This window comes from Scatophagus argus, chromosome 22, assembly GCF_020382885.2.
Source record: "Scatophagus argus isolate fScaArg1 chromosome 22, fScaArg1.pri, whole genome shotgun sequence".
In the NCBI taxonomy this organism is placed as follows: domain Eukaryota; kingdom Metazoa; phylum Chordata; class Actinopteri; family Scatophagidae; genus Scatophagus; species Scatophagus argus.
The window spans coordinates 8,459,679-8,481,205 of NC_058514.1; the positions used below are offsets into that span (position 1 = coordinate 8,459,679).

A 21,527-nucleotide genomic window follows, 5' to 3' on the forward strand; every position below is an offset into this window, starting at 1 on the left:
ATTGCGCATAGAGAATAGCAAAAAAAGGAAAAATACTCAAGTGAAAGTAGTAAAAATACAAGTTAAAGTCATTCAAAATTTTTACTTGAGCAAAGCTCAAAATATTCTTTAAGTACCACATGTAAAAGTACTCTCTTTGCAGAGTGGTATATATTTTATGTGATTAATGTATACATTAGTTCAGATTGTTGTTTTTAACTACTTTATACAGTCTTGAATAATTCATCATAATGTATGTGTTAATTATATTTTGTATTCATAATCAGAATGTAAAGTACTTAAACTTTTTTAAAAAGTAGAGCAGTGGCATGAAAAGTACAATATCTCCCTCTGATCCTCTGATATGCAGCGAAGTATAAGTATAAAGCAGCACTCAGTGGAATTTGGAAAAGTATAAATACCTCAAATTTAGACCAGTACAAAACAAATAGATAAATAACAGTGCTTCGGTAAATTCTGCATTTTTTTTTACTGCAAATGCAGTGTTTTCTTTTTTCTTTTTTTTTTAACAGGACTGATATACAACCAGACTTTTAAATTATTTGCTTCTTGACCCTTATTTGAGTCCATATGTTCTCATGCAGTTTCCATCAGTTTCTTACCAAAAACCCAACTGGAACTACAGTGCAGTAACAACGAGACATTTGTGGAAGCGTGTTGTTTGTTGTCTTGAGTTTTACTGTCAATTTTGTCTGCATCGAGTTTCATATTTCTTCCTTTCCCATGAAACTCTGTGTCTTCTGCCTTACAGAACTCAACCATCTGGCACCTAACAACAGCAAACCACGATAAATGTGAATACTATTTGACTCAAGTGGGTTAAGTTGCATACATCTAAAAAAAATTACATTCATCTAAATATTAATGTTTGTCACTCTAGCTTTGGTTCATACGAGACATCTTTAGTTCATGAAAATGTTAAAAGTCAGGTGGAAGTCAAACAGAGGGATTCAGCAGTGTGATAAACACAGTGAAAAACGTCTTCGTCAACAATCTAAGTGGCACCTCAGGTTATATACTGAAAGCTTGCGTGCTGAAGCTTTCTTATAAAACAATATGCACAGTCATATGACCCATGAAAAGGAAAAAAGACAAAGAAAATCAGAGGAGTAACTTTCGCCTGTCTGAATAATATATGTTTTGTCGCCATCTGGTGGTCAAGCTGGGTATGACATCATTGTTGTTAAAATTTCCAGGCTGGATTTACACTGCAGACTCAAAGCCCTCTGTCATCCCTCACGGCTCCATTCATGTTTCAGAGGTTTTGGAGAGAAGTGCAAACACAGGAAATGTGAATTTATTTCCAGTTAATATCAATACTAAACCCTCAAACTAATGACAAAGAAAAAGGCGCCGATGTTGACTTACATTGACATCAGTTACCATAACTAGGTATCACCTGAATTGGTGTTTTCTTTACTTATATGGCGCATAGTTCAGTAGCTACCTTGAGTTCTGTTTTAACATTAGACAATCAGAGTAAGGCAATCAGATATGGCTGTGTTCATAGCACAGGTGTGGTGTTGGTGCTTGTGCACGCTTGAGCATGAAGTATGCTTACATGTGTCCAACTTTTGCATTATGAAATTCTCTCCAGTTCATTATTTACAACATAAAAACATAAACGTTTATCTGCACTGTTTGTGTGTCCTCACTCAACAAAAATACATCTGCTGGTTTGTAGATTTGTTTTTTTTTTATTTCAGAGAAAACTGGGCTTTTGTAGACTTAAGAGGAATCTTCACTCACCCAGACAGTTGATTAAATGTTAATTTGCACATGTGAGATGGAAGAGGAAGCAGGCCTGGAAAGATGCAAAACAAAAAGTCTTCTTTTATTTGTTTTTTGAGGCTTCCCAGTCATCCTCCATCCATGTATTGTTTGCATTTTGTCTCACTCATGAGCATGCCAGCAGTTTGGAGGGGCTGTTTGTGGGTATTTCAATCTTAGGAACAGTTCAGGTAATATTAGACCTCCCTGCTGCTCAGATAATATCTCCAGGCCACAGTCTGGAGTCAGACATAGATGCCCTCTGGGTTGAGGCTGGAGGAGACGGTACTTTGAAGAGTGCGAAGGTCGCTGGGTAAGAGGCGGGAAGAGAAAGGTCTTTTCAGGGAGCCAGACTGAACTTCTGTAGGGAGCAAGAACACAAAACCATAAAGTAGCTTTAGTAGCTTTACTTAATCTAACACGATACTCTTGCCATTTAGGACAATGATACTCTACTGAGCATACTGGTATTTTTTCAGTAACTTTGTGCAAATATTTAATAAAAAAACAAACAAAAGAAAACAGCTGCCCCTACAGGACAAGTACGGATGCCAAACTGAACTTGCAGAGAAAGAGTATGTGACCAAAACCTTCTGGTCGATTTTTCTTTTGAGAATGAAAAGAGGAATTTTCTTTTCGACTTACTGTGAAAGTGTTGCAGCATTTTCAGGGCTGCAAGTGATTTGGTCCATGCAATGGGGTTACAGACTTAAGCTGTTATGGCACAACAGTCTTGTCATTCTAAGGGTGACCAGAAGGTGGCAATGTGTACATATACACGTGAAGATGAAACTGCATGTAAGCACCTAAGTCAGAATGTGATTAGATATGAAATGAAACTTCTTGGCAAGGTGATGGTGATGTTGAAAGCCACAGAGTCTCTGCTGGTGTTGGTCTGTGTACATCTGAGTGTGTTTGTGTGTAAACGTGCCGTTGCTGCTGTTGTTTTCTCCTGCAGGTTGAGCAGGCAGCACGGTGACCTTGGTACCAGTCTGCTGAATGAACTGCTGCAGGTTGACCTGTCGCAGTTCTTTTGTCAGCTGTTCCAGCTCCTGCTCCTTTTCCTGTGATGGGAAAAAAAACAACTGAATTAGATCTATGCCTCAGTGAAAGTGTGATGATACTGCTATTACAAAAAAAAAAAAAACACAATTGCCTTTAAAATTGCCACAGAAATTGGACCTGTTTACACAGTAGTACATACAGGAACATACTGATAGTGTAACATGATTTCGGCTGCTGTATCCAATCTGCATCTTTTTTCATCGAGAAGTCATAACCCAGATGAGACAGCTAAAAAGAAGAGTTAACTCCCAGATGGTTACGCAACTGCAGGCAAGGGATTGTGTGCTTATTCAGGCCCCTCTCTAATCAGGCGAAGAATGCTGTAATACCTTCCCTCCTTTCCCCTTCTCATTACCTCATGCTTCCCACACCCTGCTGGACTTTGCCTGTACATAGAGCACTTGACTACTAGGATTCATGCAGCACAGGATCCTCTGCACATCCCTGCAAGCCAGAGATTAAAATTTTCTTTACTGCCCACAAGTTAATGAGCTTAGATTTCTATGGTTCCACCTATGGGCAGACGACTGGATTTTCAAACACACACACTGCAACTCCAAAGTTATCCAACTTTTTAAATGAGCATTTTGCAAACATTTCCTAAAATAAAGCTGCTTCAGCATCCTCCACGCATATTTGGAACTGCCAAGGGTGCTTTGAATTCCTGGCGATTTTGGTGTTAAAAACAAAACAAAATGAAGGTGCTGAACAGTAGGATATGAGCTGACCTGTAATTTCTTGCTGGACTGGCCAAGTGAGCGTTCCAACGCCCTGCAGCTGTTCTCCAGCCGTGCTGTGTGTTGGCTCTGCATTTCCAGCTCAGCCCTCACTTTCTCCAGCTGTACTTGCACCTGAAATCCAGAAGGGAAGTGAAGACCGGAAGCCAATGCTCATCACAACTTGTCAGGAGAGGTGGGCAACAGAAACTAATCCTCGTAGCAAAGATGTAGGAGGACTCTGATGCTTTAATGTGCTTAGAACTTAAAATAGTACGAGTTTCTTTGCTGTGAAAAACAAAGCAGTTATGATATTAAAATTCTGTCAATGAGACTACTTTGCAGCTTTGAGAAATCTTCTATTATAAACTTATTAAAGAAATATTTGCTATTAAATAGGATTCAAAGAGCTGCTGTTCATGCTGTAACAACAGACATGAAAAGCTAACAGCAAACCTTAAGAGTGTTTAGTTATGCTAGCAGCTCTGCAAGGTTGTACTTGTTTAGGCTGGTGCTTTGGCCCAAATAAGCATGCTAACATGATCACAGTGACAATGCAAACAAAGCTGGTGTGTAACAGGTTGAGTTTACCAAGTTCGCCATAATAGCTGTGTGTTGACATGCTAACATATGCTAATTGGAACAAAACACAAAATACAGTTGATTTATTCTGTTCTACACTGTTGTGAATACTCAGTTACTTGGTTTAGTACTTTGCTTGCTCACCTGTGGTGGTGAGCAAGCAAAGTACTTTTGAATATTCAAAACCACAACTGCAGAATAACATGAATGAGATCACAACAGTTCACCAAACTACGTTCTCTGTTTGCATGCTGTTATACCTCCTCCTCATTGACCTTCTGGTGGAGCTCGGCCTCCTGCTGTAGCCGCTCCTGCTCCAGGCCTGCCTCCATGCTCTACATGATGGCACAAAGATAACGGTCACAGAAAAACTATAATAATCTAAATCTAAATCTTTTATTTATGCTTCAGGAAATCTGTTTTAGGTTTCACAATTTGCTAATCCAATAACCACTGCCTGTTTTTGTTTAATAGCACTTGAGGGTGAAGATCCACAACGAGATTTTGCATTTATTAAAGGTTTTCATTCTGTTTATAAATCTAATCAAACAAGCACCCAGAGCGGTCAGATAGCTTCTCTGTGATGCCAAGCTCACCTGTATGCGTGCTAAGTACTCTGAAAGCTTGGCCTCACAGTCGCGCACGCCACCCTGCAGCTCAGCTAGTTGTTGCCGGAGTTGTCGCTCGCTCTCCTGCTCGATCTGCAGCTCGTTCTGCCAGAATTCCTCATCCTCTATCTCTGCATCGTTCCTCCTCACCTGCTGCTCTAAAAGCAGCAGCTCTTCCTCCAGGTTTCCTCCCTGCTAAGTGAAAAATGGTTCACAGATGATGTAGGAATGCAATGGGCCATTCACACTTATGGACTCACAATCTGAGATGAATACGACCAAAAACAAACTATTCTGTGCTTGGAAAAGAAAGTGCATTTCAGGAAATGGACTACATCGGCTGAAGTGGAGAATGCACCATAGACATTAATAGATATGAAGACATGAGGATTCAAAGTGCAGGTGTTAAGGACCGGTGCTCATCATCTTTCTCTGTAAGTAACAGCACTGGCAGATGGGGTTTTACTCACTTCATTGGTCTCGCCAGCAGACTCCTCCCAATCTCGCATCTCGGCCTCGCAGCCCAGCAGACGGCTCTCCAGGGCCTGGAGTTTGTCTCTCTGCAGCTGCACCAGCCGGCTCAGCTCTTTGGCTGGACTCCCAGGTACAGATGCAACTCCAACACCTCCAACCCTGCGCAAGTTCAGGCTCACACCCTGCTGCTGGGGTTGTTTGGCTGGATGAATGTGTGTGGGAGATGAAAGGACAGTGATTGGATTGCTGACAAATTAAAGCATTGAGGGAGGATGAAAAGAATGAGAACAGTAAAACCAGCAGACAGTGTGTATACAACTAAAACACCTTCAGCATCTCTGCTCTTCCCAAATATGTCCCGTAGACCCTTAGCCCCTCCGGTGAAGGTCAGAGACTTTCGCTTGGGTTCCCTTCTTTTGAGCGAGCGGTCTGTCCCTGGCGGACGGAGCTTGGCCAGAGGTGGCAGGCTCTGTCGGTAGAAGCTGCGCTCTGGGACGCGAGCCCGTCCATCAGAGGTGGGCCGCTCGCTAATGGACGGGCCGGTTCGTTGAAGAATGAGCTGGACATCACTGGCATACTGACCCCACTTGTTGAGGGACACCACAGGGTTCTCATGCGGAGCCAGGTGTCGTTCTGTCTCACGCCATTTCTCGATCAAAGTGTACCTGCCAGTGCGTCCTGAAAACAAAAAAAAAATGGATATATGTGGTGCTTAATTTTAATTATTTCTTAACTGATCAAAGGTGAGGGGACCTAACTATGTGGGGTAACGTCCTACTTGAACACCAAGTGATCTGACAAAATTCTAACAGGATTGGTACTTTCTCGTTAGATGCTGTGCTTCTGTGCTTCTGCGCTGTTCTTCCCGTTTTCACGTGGGTGGGGCTCAGTTGGAACAAGTTAATGTCATGTACTTCCATGCACTCATCAGGAGTTATTTTAATGTGATGACAGCAGTGCGGTTATTTTGTTCTTCCACTAACCATCAGTCTGATCAAACCACACCTGCTGAGTCCTGATCCATTGAGTCTTTGATAGCCAAACACACAAACAACCTGGATTATTTTAACTATTAACCTTGGTATTGCTCTCTCTGTGGGAGGTCCGTATGACCTGTAGTCATTGTTTTGGTCTGTAAAGTAATTCGCATCATTTAATGGCTCGATACGCTTCAATTTCATACTGTTTGTGTATGCTGGCATGGCATAAACTCCCAGTGGTCAGAAGTTCCTGTAAGCATTCTTTCAATAATGTTGAAAATCAAGTGTGTTGTAATTAAGAGAGGAAACTAACAAAAAGGCATTACAGATTCTTTGAATTCTTTTCAACTCTCCCACGCCTGTGCAGCTTTGGAAGTTTTGAAGAACAATTTTAGTGAGAACTTTACAGTGGGAAAATTCAACTCAACAAACTGTGATTGTGTTGGGAAAAGGAATCAGTGGTTCATGACTCTGTATGTGTGTGCACGCTGCATTCCTGTCTGTACACACAGATAAGAGTAAAACAGTGCCCATCCTACCCTCACCCCCTCTTCTTGCACAGTAAGGGTCCTTGTAAAAGAGGCACATTCATCACTACAGCCATTCACATCAAAGTGCCCTGGCCTTGACAAAAGGCACGGAGAACACAAAGGACAGTGAGCGCCATAACTCCTGCTACCCTGTCACTGTGAAAGACACACGTGTTTTAACTCTGAGAAAAATCTGTCCATAGAGGTTAATGAGAAATTGCTGCATAAATGTGTGGCACACACCTCAGTTTAAAATTATATTCCTATGGTCTTGGATTTATGAAACAAAATGGTCAATATGTACAATACAAGCCATGCAAAGACAAACACAGACAGTGTGTCAACTTATTTCTCTGCAGTTGTACAGCGTGTCAATAAACCAAAGTCTGCAGCATGACTCATCTGGTTTTGTGCAGCCCATTTATGGTGAAAATCTCTTTGTGCCCTCTAGTCACTTTTCATTTTGCTGCAATTTATCATCTCCAGTATGTCTGACAACCTGCCTGGCCAATACCGGACCCAACCCACATCACAGGAAATCCCCACAGGGACTGATGTTGGACAAAACATAATTTACACCACTTTAGTTCAGAGTTGGATGGAGAGGATTTCATCTCACTGTTCATGTTATCGGTTGCCCATTTGGATTTTCCAAGACTTTTTTGTGTTTATGCTGTGAGTTCTCCATCATATAACCAATAATCATTCATATTCATATTTTAACCAGTAGTTTCGAGCTTACCAATGGCTTGTGCTAAAGCAATGACCACTTCCTGGCATGTGGTGAACTCCGTGACCCCGCACACAATGCGCTGCACTCCATCCACCCAGACTTTCAGCTCCATGGCCTTCATCCAGAGGCCCTCATTCCTCCACACCACAAGGGGGAGCTATTAATGTTTCCTGCCCATCCTTAAAGGGGAAAAAAAGACAATGTGTTACAGTTTCTGTCTGTCAAACAAAAATCTTAAACCTGCAGTTAATACTTTTTCATATATTAACAATGAATGAAGAGGTTGTTCTTAGTGGCAAACACACAGAATGTTATCTCTGAAATGTGCCATTTCCATCAGCTCTATGGACCATTTTTCAGCTCCCTTGTCTTGGTTTTACAGTATGCAACTTTGATGTTTGGGGTCACTCTCACCAGTGTTGTTTTAGGCCACAACAGGCACCTGCTTTAAATGAAATAGCTTGAAAAACTTGCCATACATAACCCACCAAGCACTACACAACAGCAAGTCAAAAAGCGGAGCATTTTGTAGCTAAAGACTCAGCTGCTTCCCTCAGAGGATGGTGGAGACTGAACCAGAGCTAAAAGGAGAGGGAATATTGGGCTCATGTTCTTATATTAGTTGATGTGCTGCCCCCAAGTACTCAAAAACATTACACTTTACCTGCAACTGTTGCAAGAACACTCCTGTGGTATAGTGATTGTGACACTCTAACAGGACCCATCCAACATATTTTTCATTTTCTGGTGTCAGTGCAGGAAAGCTTACAGCAGTAGCATGCACGCAGAACGAGATCCATTTCAAACTGCTGACACAAGCACCTCAGCAGCAAGGCAGTCATTACGAACCTGGCAAGGCCACCACAGCCGGCTAACGCAACAGAGCAGTGAAGGAGCTGGTGCCTAATACTCAGACTTTTGCAGTCTGAGCAGCAGCCCTCCTTTTTCCTGACTTTGGCAATCAGCTAAGCTCTGATCCTTGACTTCCATATTACTTGAAGAAACCCTAAGCAATTTACGCATTTCCCATCTTCAGCACAGTCGGAACGGGCCTCCCAATCCTCCTGCAATTTAACTACTGGCCCCCCCATGAGGCCTTTCCCAACTGAGACTGCATTACACTGCACACTCCTCTGCACTGAATACATCTGTTAAGGGCAGGGCCTGCCTTTGGAAAGCAGGATGATTTGTAACTGCAGACTGATACGACAGTATGCATCTGAACCCAGAAACCTGTTACAGCCCAGTAAATGAGACTATAACCATAAATACAGCTCACCAGAAGACGTGAAGAAAGGGGAGATGGTAAAATGAAAGAAAACAAAGCAAAGCTGGGGAATGAAGGTTGAGGGTTCCCACAAGTAAAAGTGCAAACCCGTGAAACTCTTTTGGCAAAAGATTCAAATAAGCTAAAACTGGATTAGAGGTGAAACATACACAAGTCAACTAATTTAGTCATTCTGGCAGAGGTTCAGGTAGAAAGTCATGGCAGGAAACATGTCCAAACTGAATGTACTGATTGGAAAAGTTTTAAAAACAAACTTGTTCAGTTGCATTTACGGGAAGCTTAACAAAAGGTCAGCAGGATGGTTTCATAACAAACTTTATCCTAACAGATGATGTGATGACGCTTCTAAAGTTTCACAGCTGAAGTTGAAATGTTGTAATGCAATGTTTATTCAGTGATGAGTGTTGTTGAAATCACACTGTGGTTTTATCCAAGAGGAAGAGCCAGTTGACACAAGCTCGTAAACCTGACCTTTCCCTCCATCTCTCACACACTCATATGCACCCTTGATATGTATGTACACACACCTGCTATGGGCACATTGGTGTGAGAAGTCATACCGAAGTCATTCGCTCCTCTGTGAAACAATTATCATAATCCTGTCATTAGCAAATTAATTATTAAAGTCCACACAAACAAACAGTGAGAAACAGTTAGGCAATAAACCACAAGAGGCTGTGCAGTGGTTTTGGAACTGAAGCAGCATTGGGAATCACACATTTGCTTTTATAAAAATGACTAATGAGAGTCAGGCAAGCAGAGTGTCACATGAGGACTGCTTGGAGTCTCTAACCAGAGTTAGACTTCAAAGATGATTTAAGCCATTGGCATATACTTTTTTGCAAGGGCGGAGAGGCTGTGGCCCACTAAAATATCAAACATAAAACACAAAATTACAAAACATTAACTGAGAACTGATCTCACTAACTTGTTTCATTCCTTGACTCATGCATTCCCACTGGCCATCTGACGCAAATATCAAAACAACGCTATTAGCTTTTGTGCAGATGTTCTTTAGTTGAACTGAACTGGATTATAGGTTATTATTCTCTCATGCCTGATGATTTAACAGCCTCGGAATCCAAAAATCTTGTACCTATGAGCTGAAGCATACAGGATTACGGACCTTGAAACAAAACGCCACACTGACTTCAAGCTCATCAGTCCAACTATTCGAATTCTCTGCACACCAGCTCTAACAACACGACCATGGCAGCCTGCTTCCTTGTGGAAACGAGCTTCGATTTTCTTTATACCGCTAATAACTTCCAACACTTGAATTACTACAAAGGCTTGTCGTACCTCATCCATTTCGGTGACTCTTTAACAGCAGCCTTTGTTGTTATTGTTCTGAATTTTCATCACACTACTTCCACTTTGGCTCTAGTTATGTCTTTGATCTAAATTACAGTCACTTTGAAGCCCACGCTGCCAGAGTGTGAATAAATAAATCATACAAGCAACATGGTGAGTGTATACAAATTACTGTTCTACATCATGTGTGTGTCTATTTTGGTTCACTGTAAATGCATACTGAGCTATACATCTTCGGTGTGTAACCTCAGAGCCTGTGGGAAAGGTGCTGTAGCTGTTGGAATTTCCTTTTCCATTAGTCACAGTTTAATAGACCAACGCAATACTCCACATTCCAACTGCATACTGAATCCTCCACGTAGTAATCCATTTATAGAGAATCCAGGACAAGTTCATCCGTTACAGCAGGATAGGCATTCCCGCAGCACCATCTAACCGATAAAGTCAATACAGGTAGATATTGCTTCTGTGTAACCTTAAAGCTTTTAAGGTTGATTAATTTTGAGGTCCAAAATTTAGGACCAAAAGCCAGAAAAAAAAACAACCAAAACTTTCCATTAACTTAGAATAATTATTGCATTTAGAGAAAATAGGATAATTATCGGCTAAATAACAAAACAGGCCAACCAACAGGAGCAAAAAGAATAAAGAGCCACAGAACTTATTGCTGTAAGCAGAGGAGATATTCATTTTGGTCTTGCTGAAATGAGGAAATGGTTGAGTGTGACTCTACTGTGGAGAGAAAACGCTGCTGTTATCAGTACAAATCTTTGCAGACATTTTAGCTTCAGACACGAGGAATACTGTGTCGTCTGGACTGTGAACCACTGAGCTAAACTTAGTTGTGACTTCAGTCTGCCTCTCCTGAAGTTTCATTCTCAGGATGCCATAAGAAGCAGAGTTAGGGTGGGGTCACAATACGGCGAGTCAGTGTGTCTCATTTGTGTTTTCTTAAATGTGGACGGTCATTTATAAGACAAATCAGCAGAGAAATACCACTGAAAGCTCCTTTAATGTCAAAATTCCAAGTCTGAGTTTAAATGCAAAACACCTGTTCATTTCCTGCTTTTCTTAAGCCCAGTGCTCTCTCAGTCCACGACTTAATTAAACTTTAACAAACTAATTGATTGGGTTTGAACCCCTGGTTTGAGCTTGTTTCTCCGGCGGTAACAACAAACAGAACTGAATAAAGTTGTCATTAATCGTTATAAAACTGATTTCAGACAAAAAGAAATGAAATAAAACCTGTCCATGCATATTGCAATAGCACAGTCCCAATGTATTTATATTATACGTTTTCAACTTTTACCAAAGTTACTGTAAAAATATATTTAGAAACCACCTTGTAAAAATATTAACTGTACTTCATTTAAACTGTAGTTAGTACACTTCTATGTGGCAAACAATCCGTGCTATTTTGACATGCTAACAATATAATTCATGTTTTAATGAAATAGTTATTTAAATCTGACATGCCCACAAAAGTTTAGATCTGTGTTAGCACACCTTGTTCTACTGATGTTTTATTTGTGCTAACCTCCATTTTTAGGATAAGCACCAATACCCATTAAATACAAATATAATGTAATATATTGGATTCTAACTATGTAATGTAAGTTATAAACAAAGTGTAACAGAAATTTCTAATATAGATTTTAACTGTCTATATTTAAACTTTACAACTCAGTGATGTCTCATAAGAGCTCAATTGCACTTTTTGAATTGCACTAATTGGTTGAGTACAATGTTAAATATGCATTATTATTATCTTAATATGGCGGCACGTGGTGCAGTGGTTAGCGCTGTCGCCTCATAGCAAGAGGGTTCCAGGTTCGAATCCCGGTCTGGACCCTTCTATGTGGAGTTTACATGTTCTCCCTGTGCCTGCGTGGGTTTTCTCCGGGTTCTCCGGCTTCCTCCCACAATACCAAAAACATGCACATTAGGTTAATTGGCTACTCTTCATTGCCCCATAGGTGTGAGTGTGAGAGTGTGTGGTTGTCTGTCTTTGTGTGTTGTGTGTTGTGTGTCTCGCCCGTAGTCCACTGGGATAGGCTCCAGTTCCCCCGCGATCCTGACGGATAAGCGGTATAGAAAATGGATGGATGGATTATCTTAACATCTTGAGTACAGTCCAACTATATTTTACTAATATTTTACACCTGAAAGTGTGACAGGAGTAACTTGGTATTGAGGAGACATGATGATTTAAAGCAGCAACAGTAAGCAATTCAATAACAGGTGATGATGCAATCAGGGGCCAATTTTTAAAGCAACGAGGAGGCTGAGGCAGCAGGAGGGGAGTCCACTGAAACAAGTGGTCCACAGACAAAAGAGCATGTAGCGGTGTGTGTGTGTGTGTTGTGTGCACCCACATGGCTATGCAGCATGACTGGATGCAAACAATCCGTCACCATGGCGACACAGCTCTGGCTTTGTCCGGCCCTTACATAGATGACTGGATTGATTGGAGGCCACGGTCTGGGAAAGTAATCCAAACAATCACTAACAATTAAGAAGCAACCCGTGCTTTCCTGTCACTTCCTCCTTTGTTTCCTCCCAATGTGGGGCTGCGGGAAAACATGGAGGCGTGCACTGAAGCAGGGTTTCCAAAACTCAGGATTAAGTGGGGTGTTGCTGGAGACGTCAGCGAGTTGGGTCTGTCACACAGTTTCAGCTGGAGTTTTGTACAATTTAGTCAACCTCCCAAAGAAGAACTCAACCCAACCACACACAGTTCATATAAAAACAGCTTTAAGTCATCTTTAAACAGTGTAGCTATACTGCTAATTGTTAAGCTAGAGGCTGGAAGAGCACTTGAAGTGCATAAACACACAGCTCATCCAACTCTTACAGTATTTTGCTTCATACTATGAAATATGGTTAAACAAAATCCACTGCATGTTCAGTAGTGTAAATATAAAGCCTTGGATGTTTTAGCAAAAGCTAATTTCAGTCTCCAGCTATGCAAGCAGCTCTGAGGCTCTCCAATCAACTCTGTATTAAAAGATGTTTATTATAAGAGGATTTAGAGAGCTGTAATTACTCTTTATGCTGCTGTAACTGGGCACATGTAAAAGCTAACAACCAAGTTAGGCACATGACAGAATAAACATCTACAGCTCTGCTACTTCTGTGTAGCTACTAGGGTCCCCTGGTGCTAAATGCTAACACCAACATGCTAACATGCTCACAATAACTGATGTTTAACAGGTTCAATATTTACCATCTTAGTTTGCCAGTTAGTACTAAACACAAAGCAAATGGGAACAAAAATGGGAATCTCAATTTTGACCTGAAGAAAAGTTCCTACAATTCATCCTCAGGGAAACATGTCTGTACAAAATCTCATGTGGGCCAATCCATCCATCAGTTCTGGGTAAAAAGGTAAAGTGAGGGGAAAACTAAATTTAGGATTCATCCTCTGAGGACCATGAGTGTTTCACGGATAGTCAAGATATTTCAGTAGGGATCAAAGTGGTGGATGAGTCAGATTTCCATCCATAAATCCACACCACAGCAAACGCTAACATCAGCAGGTATTTCAAATATGGTGAAAAGCAAATCAGATGACAATGTCACATTCGCCCTTGACAGGATGTCACTTTTCATGGAGTCTCTTGAGGGCTCAGTGGCCCTCACAACAATGTGATCATGACTCTGATTTTGAGTTGGCACACATGGCCTCATTATAGAGCAGTAGCTCTCATCTGCCCTGTTTCTCTTCACTGCTATTAATACTGTATAATAATGCAAGATAACATGAGAAAATGTCCTGGACAGAACAGCTTTCCAGTCAGCTACTGTCAACTGTCTATTCTGAGGGAAACTCTTAAGATTTTCCTGTGATCAAGCAAGCCGTGGCGCGCATTTGTTGCAATTTCCACTACTACATGTGGAAATAAGTCATGTTGAACTGCAGAAGACCCGTGAAAAAAATAAAACAACAGTGTATTCACATTCAAAATGCAACATATTTATTATATTTCTGCTGGCAACCATCATCGTATTGAAGTCGAATGACCAAACTGCCACCATGCAGTTTCAAAAGTTAACTAATCAGCTTGGAGGAGACAATAAGCCTTTAACCCTGTAAGACTAGGAGCTTAGTGGACCACGAGGTGAGGGGTGGGGTGTGTGTGGGGGGGGGGTAAACTGGACTGGATTCACATCGAAAAGTCGGTTTGAGTTTTTTGTCTCAGGAGCACAGATCGTGTAAATGGAGCTTGGATTAAGGACCCCAATGGATCAGAAGCTGATCAACCAAAAAGAAAAACATCAACCTCGAAATTTTCCATGCAATCAATAAATCCTTTGAGTCATTATTGTGGCAAATAATTCCTGAGTTATAGCTTCTCATTTCGTCTTATACGATAGGTAGACTGAATACCTTTGGGGTTTAGTAGTTGTTAGTCATTTCAGCAAGATTATCCTACTACAAACAACATGCCTGTGAATTCGTCTTGCCCTTGCATCCATCACACTTGTGCTTCAAGGACTTTTCTACTATCTGCTGCAGCTGGATGACTCAGTTGTAGAAAGTCTGATTAAAACCACTGCTGAGTTGGCGCATTTAGCCAAACTCTATTAAGATATTCATCATTGCAGGGCTCAGCAGATCCACTCACTGACCACTCACTCACTTCCTTCCTGATGGCTCATGGATCAGGTATGTTACCATGTGGAAGATCTGGCCAGGAACACCAGTATACTTCCATTTAAGGATGCATTCCTGAATGGAATATAAACTGTAAAGTAGTTCATAAAATTGTGTGCGACATATTAGTGTGAAAAAAAATCTAAAAACAAAAACAAACAAACAAACAAAAAAAGTTATGCACCTACAGCTGACCAGCCTGTTTTAGGTCTTTAGCCTGTTTTCCAGTTTGCCACACACATGTAGCAACTAAAAAGGGATTCCCTCAGCGGTGATTTTAAACAGCCTGCAATCTTGTTTTGATGGCAGCAGCTTTAAATTGTCGCATTCAAGCCACACTAGAAACACTGACTGCATTCATCCCTGTGTATTGAAACCCAACAACATACCTATTTTCAGCAGCAGATCACTGTGTGTCAGAGCATTTCAAAATAACTCTCCTGTTGTGCTGTGTCTCTCCTCGGGATGAAATCCGGTATACTTTAACCTGCATGCTATGCGGGCCACTTGCGGGAGATTCCTGTTAATTCCGCGCTGCCTCCTGCAGCAGAGTTGCGCACACGCCCGCCTCTACAGACCCCCGCGTGGATGTAAACACGCGTCCGTCCGCTAACTGGACATCCGACGTATGGCTTTCCAACATGCGGCTCTGCTCTGTTCGCCTACCGCTCTGCCCGACACTGAGGAAGACCACAGAGCTTGTTGTGAATCACATCGGTACTGAACTGGGACACCGCAAGGCATGATGGACCGGTTAAAGCTGCAATGCACTTGGCGACGTAAATGGACCCCGAGATCCACTCAGCTGTGATGCGGTTTGCAGTCTCATCGAAGGGGTTTTTGTTTTGGTGTGCTGAAATGCATCGATTTATCAGAGCTTTACACGTTTCCTCAGATAATAAAACGGTGCGTTCATGGTCACATCGCGTCCGTAAAGAAGAACTGCTCGTATTCCTACAAGTGTGAAGGAGTTTACGCATGTATTGCACCGTACAGTATTTGTATGTGATAGACAGCCGTACAATTTCAAGTACAATTTCTGAGGTACTTGTAATTTACAGGAGTATGTCCATTTTACTCCACTGCAGTTCAGAGGCAAATATTCTTACTCCACTAACTTGAGTTACTTAGATTACTAATGAAAAAATAACAACTAAATGAATCGTGGTGTGTGGATTAAATGAGACTTTAGGGATGCACCAATCGATTTTTTTTTTCATTTGCAATACCTAAATTTGTATTGATCTGACACCAGTGTTTAATTAAGAAGCTATACCTCACTGTGTAGAGGAGACTGAGACTATTCCTCTGTGTAAGGCAACAAAAGGCTTAACTTGAACATTGCTTTCCTAAATTTATTAAACAAAAGGCTACAAATCTCACACACACACACAAACATAACTTAACTTTTTAAGCAATTTTTCAAATATAACAGGAATTCCACTTCAATTACAGTTCATTTTGAATGCAGCAACAAAGTGTTTAGGAATTAAAATTCCAGGTTGAAAGAATACACAACGTAAACATTAAATCATAAGTCAGACTAGTGCAAACAAACTTGGTAAATTTGATCACAAATTTACACAAAAGGCAGTATAAACGAAGGCTGACTTGAACTTATTCTTTGAAAATGCCTCTTCCCATATTTACAGTGTTCACAGTGTTAGTATTGACTAAGTATTCCCATAGTCGAGTGTTTACTCTGCAGGGCAGGCTCCAAAAACATTTCACTTAAGTCTTGATTACTTCAGGTCTCTTTAGATTGAAATATTGAACTAAAGACAACATGTACTCATGGCTCCATCATTTCATCATATGAAAATATTCTGGATGTCTTGTGCATCGTTTCAAACACGCCCCCAAAAATACGTCCTGGCATGATTGGTGTCTTTGGAAAGTTTGAGATCTCCACTAGAATTTATATACAACTCTGTGGGTTTCAGCAACGCTTAGCTGCATAACAGTGGGTGGACAGACACATTGAATGTTTGGGCAGCATTTAAAATGTTAACAGTTGAACAATAATATAATAATAAAAAAAAATATTTGTTTTCCTAAACAGCATGTCTCATTTGACAGATCAAAAAGATGTGTGTCCTCCTTTAGTTTCCAGTCAACACACGTCTTCATGTCTCACAGCATTAATCATGACAGCTTCCTGTTGTGCTGATCGGGCAGAATCACAGATGACCTTCAGCTTTTCCGTATAATGTAATTTCAGTGGCGATATTTTGATGCAGAACGGTTCATACTGAAAAAGTAGCATTTTTTTGTTACTCTCATCTTTGACAGCAGTTGTATACAGTTGCTGCATCCAGTATTCAATCTGTTCTCTGTTGCTCAATTAAGCCGTCTCTCAAAAACCCATTTCTTAAGCAAATGTCTTTTCATGAGTCATAAATTCTATAAAACCAACAATATGGTCCTGCTTTAGCCAGCTTAAGTTTTAATAGCACTCATTCACTCCGGACTGGTAGGTCTATATATCACTTTGAAGCTTAACTCTGCCATCAGTCCTCAACATATGGTTCAGCTGTTGTGACAATCAAGCCATTTGTGTGATTGATGTTCTGTTGCAGCTAGTGTTGAGGAGTTTTGACAGATGCTTTCAGGATTTAAAGCCCATCTTCAAACTAATTGCACGCTCCAGTCAGGTTTCTTCTTATAGTGTTATGGTCGTGATTTAAAAGCAAACCAAAAGTTGGTTATTCATCAAAATTAAATCTGCCCTTTTGTTGTGAGATGTTGTAAGAAAAACACCCTGTTTCAGTGTTGGAGCAAAGTCATAGAAACCCCTACAAGCCCTCTTTAATGTGGGAGTCTCTCGTTTGTTTTGTCACCCTTGTCAGAATAAGACCTTTCACCTTCATCTTTCTTTGGTAAAATTTGGTAAAATACCCGTTTGACTGTGCAAAAGCCAGTTGAACTGTGGCTCCATAGAAGTTCAAATAAAGTGTAGCTGTATCTATATAAAGTGCGGATTTGGATGCATAATTAAATTTTGCACTTTAATTAAGATGAGTTTTATTCCATCCAGTACATGCCAGGTGTAACTGGAGTATTTAACTTAATTAACAGGTAAAGCTAATGTTAGCTTGCTAATATCTGACCCCTTTAATGTGAATAGTAAAAAGATTCGACCTTAAATTCTCAACACATTGGGCTATGTTTGTGCAATGATTTAAACTGGGAAGACTTTTGATTACATTTCACAAAAAAAAAATAAAAACAACTCATGCCTCAAATAATAAAGTAATGAAGATAACATTTCGTTAAATTTATAACATTAGCTAGATGTTTCCCACCACTAAGCTTGAATGCTACTAACCCATTTCTCCATCTGTGTGCAAATAAATGATCAACTGAATAAACCAAAGTCTAGCTTAAGAGCTGTAATGAACTGTAAAGAAAGTTACAGCTCATGACACTACAGTGACTTCCTGTTTATATCGATGGTTCTGATACAGATTTCTTCTAGCAACCCTTTTATGCATTAGTAAAGCCTTTTAGCTCAGAGATTTCTTGTTTTGAAGCTACAACCTGATTTAGTAAATCATTAGGCCTAGCCAGTAGCCTATTTACTACTGGACCTTCACAAATATGAGACTGCAGTTCATTTGGACAGTCAAATTTGTTCATTGTTACTCTTCACCACCCTGATAAATTGCACAGCTTCATATTTGTCCCCTCTTGCTGTTTATCTTCTGCTTTTTATTATGTCCATGCGGACGCTTGCTATTTGCCATCATGTCAAAAAGCCTGCTCTTGATAGGACCCACTCGCTGAAATCACTTCGTTTTAAACTTTCTCTGCACCCATCACAACACAACCCCCTTGACCCCAATCAGTCACGAATCAAACAATCACTCTCAAGCCTTTGAATTTCAGAGAGGCTCTACACTTTTCAGGCTGTCTCCCTTTGCACAGTCCTCACCCTCGTTGAACTGCCACCTGTTACTCATTGGTGTGACTGCAGGCTGTGAGGTCTGAGAATTTAACTGTCCGTCTACAAGACTGACTGCATCAATTAAGTTTAATTATTTAAATCCCTCCCTTTAAATCCTATCCTTGTATTCCAAGTAGTGAATTCTTCTCTTCTGTTTGGGTATTTCAGATTTGCTCTCAATTTTATGTTTCAGGCTTTTTCACATTTTACTTTCACAGACATTTGCATCACCCTGAAGACACAGGAGACATCTGAAATTAAGGGGGAAAGGAAAGTTTTTACCCAGAGATTCAAGAGATGCATTTATGTCTCATTTTATACCTCATTGCTTTGTTTTTGTAGTATTTTTCGACTTTTTTTGGACAATCTGGTTAAAGTAGGCTACCAGGACTTTGTGGTTGCATACTAATATACATGCCACTCAGTATTCATTCTGTGTACATTAGTGCTCAAGTGATACATTTTCTGCAGCCTTCAGACCTCATCATATAGAAGTCCTCATTTTGGGTATAACCACCAAAACCATCTGGCTTGGAATAGGGAGACTGATGGCTCTGTCATTCTTTGCAGGTAAAATAATTCAAAAAGAAAAATACTGTTTATGGGCTGAGACAACTCGTTTTTAAAGTGTAACACACAAAACAGTCACATCCCAAGTTAAACTGTTGTTTCACTCTCATTCAGATTGATTTATTATTTCAGGTTGTTGCTAAATTACATCTTAATTTCTATCTTCAGATCAAGATTATTATTATAGCGTTCGTGAAGTTGTGACTGCACAGCCTTGATAATTTCTGCTTTGTCTGGGTGGGTCTCTAAGTGAAAACCTTTGTCCCACTTTCATCACCACTCTGTGTTTTCTCCCCTGGAGAAACCTTTTTCATGTAGCCTCCTTAAAATCAGTTATGATTTTGCCAGTTCATGACAGAATATCAAGATTCATTTGTTGTTGTTGTTTCATCATTTGTTGACTGGCAAACTTTACGGTTTTTAATTAGCTTTGCTTTGGCCAAATGCCCTACTGATCCCCGGGAAAAGGATTAACGCAAACAAAAACAAAGGCAAGAAAATAACAGGGCTCAACAGAGACATTGGTTCTCTGAAAAAGAAAGCCAAGGTGTTGTGCAAGAAAGGAAAGAAGCACTTGCTTTGGGGACTCAAAAGCTGCCAAGAACTTATTTTCAAAAGTCAGAAACCAAACAAAAAGAGAGAGACAGAGAGGCACACAGCACACCTCTAAGCTACAGTGACCATGTGCTAGAGCAAACTGAGCCTTTTTATAAACTAAACTCAGCTGAAGCGAATGTCTGCTAATGAGCAGACAAAGCGCACAGCTGAGCTCATTAACTCTGAGTAGTTTGAACTGAAATTAATCAAGTTTTTTGATTTTCTTAATGTCTGTTTTTTAAACCAGTATGATTATTTTGTCACAGGAAATAAACTGTACAAATTCCATTTGATTCACTCTAATGCAGATTACCTGTTTGTGCTTTTACCTGCAAAGATAAGCAGCAGAAGTTTGTGAACACACTGTCTGTTTCAACTGATATTACCACTAAAACTGGAACTCTAATATCCCAAAACAGTGCACAGTTTTGTGAGTTGTTGAGTGAGGAGAAACTTTAACTAATTTTGTAAAAATCTGTCTAATAACCCTAACCCTAACCCTAACCCTAACCCTAACTCATTCTTTTGGCTTCCCGGTAAATTGGGCAGATGGGCAGGGCAGGTTTTATTTTTTTTCTTTATGTAAAAACATTCATCCCAGCTTACTTTCTACTACTGTTGTGCCACCGCTTAGCCTCTACCATGTTTATTTGCACATGGAGCAGAAACACAAGCGCTACAAGAACAATTAACTGCAGTTTGTTTCTTTGTTCATTGCACAGCTGCGTCTTTGAGTTGCAATGTCAGGTGCAACGAGCTCTGTGCTTAAAACTTTAAACACACAGCAGTTGGTGTCTGTGACATTGCAGGGTGGTACATCATTCCAGACATTATCAAAAGATCAGAGGGGTAAAAAGACATGAATTTCAAAAGAAAAAATGAAAATACTTCATTTGACATCCCAAATGCTCTTGAGTGATTATGTCAGTGGAAAGCAATCTGCCCTTGAGCCCGGACACCACTGACAAAGGACATCACTGTAAAGAAAAAAAGTTTCATTTTAGCCAGTTTTCCACTGCTGCTGGTCCGGTGAAAGAAGCCTTTCTTTCTCTTTAAACATGTTCAGTTGTTATGTGAAAACTCCAGTGTGGTCCACTTTACTCCAACAGCAAACAAATCCATCCTCGTGTGCCTTGACGTCTGTTACCACAGGTTGTATTTGGTATTTTGGACATACATTATTTCTGTGATGGATCTATAAATATCCTTCTTCAGGCTTCAGAGTTAATCCCTCAGACACCGAGATACAGAGAGAAATTGGTCATTTATGTATTAAATTGTTTCTATCAATTAATGCTTTGTCTTGAAGTCTGGTCACCTAATTAATTTCAGTACAAGAGGATGACACACTCCTTGTGAAATAAGAAATCTGACCAATCCTCAGAGCAGCGTAAGCTGTGCGGAGACAAGTAGGCTATTGTTAAAAGGATTTGGCTTCTTAAGAACTTTTTTCTCTCCTTACACCAAAAACAAGGCTTGGAAATCATGGACTTTGTCACTGAAATAGTTCACAAAGAGGAAAGTGTTTTAGTGGGTTTTTTCTTTCTTTTTCAGTTTTAGTTCCTTAAATAGAAAAGCTCAAGGTTTAATCTGAGGGCTCAACCACTTTAAAACATGGAATCCAGAGTTTGTGAATATGAAACATGAATGTTATTTGGGGACCAAACACCACTTGGGGATTTTTAATAGATTTAATA

General features: G+C 40.4%; 1 protein-coding gene across 5 annotated transcripts; it reads right to left on the reverse strand.

Moving 5' to 3' along the window:
• Window positions 1–1,277: 1,277 nt before the first annotated feature.
• rassf8b (Ras association domain family member 8b) lies at window positions 1,278–15,578 on the reverse strand. Of its 5 annotated transcripts, none has more exons than XM_046379294.1 (9): window positions 15,107–15,575; window positions 7,468–7,637; window positions 5,543–5,893; window positions 5,212–5,417; window positions 4,730–4,936; window positions 4,394–4,468; window positions 3,564–3,686; window positions 2,702–2,834; window positions 1,278–2,131 (listed from the first exon to the last, which is right to left on the reverse strand). In XM_046379294.1, exons 2-9 carry the CDS (start codon window positions 7,577–7,579, stop codon window positions 2,016–2,018), a joined length of 1,323 nt encoding a protein of 440 aa, XP_046235250.1. In that variant the 5' UTR covers window positions 7,580–7,637; window positions 15,107–15,575; the 3' UTR covers window positions 1,278–2,015. The 5 variants fall into 5 exon arrangements, with proteins under 5 accessions (XP_046235250.1, XP_046235251.1, XP_046235247.1 ...); XM_046379295.1 differs by having other exon boundaries at window positions 4,730–4,933; window positions 15,107–15,574; XM_046379291.1 differs by lacking the exon at window positions 1,278–2,131 and having other exon boundaries at window positions 2,141–2,834; window positions 15,107–15,578.
• Between the last annotated feature and the right edge of the window lie 5,949 nt (window positions 15,579–21,527).

Bases quoted from the DNA above. Each gene is read 5' to 3' on its own strand.
- rassf8b (XM_046379291.1), bottom strand. From the start codon at position 7,579: ATGAAGGCCATGGAGCTGAAAGTCTGGGTGGATGGAGTGCAGCGCATT. The intron at 5,894-7,467 runs GTAAGCTCGAAA...TTTTGTTTTCAG, and splicing joins TGCTTTAGCACAAGCCATTG to GACGCACTGGCAGGTACACT. The intron at 5,418-5,542 runs GTGTTTTAGTTG...ACATTCATCCAG, and splicing joins GAAGAGCAGAGATGCTGAAG to CCAAACAACCCCAGCAGCAG.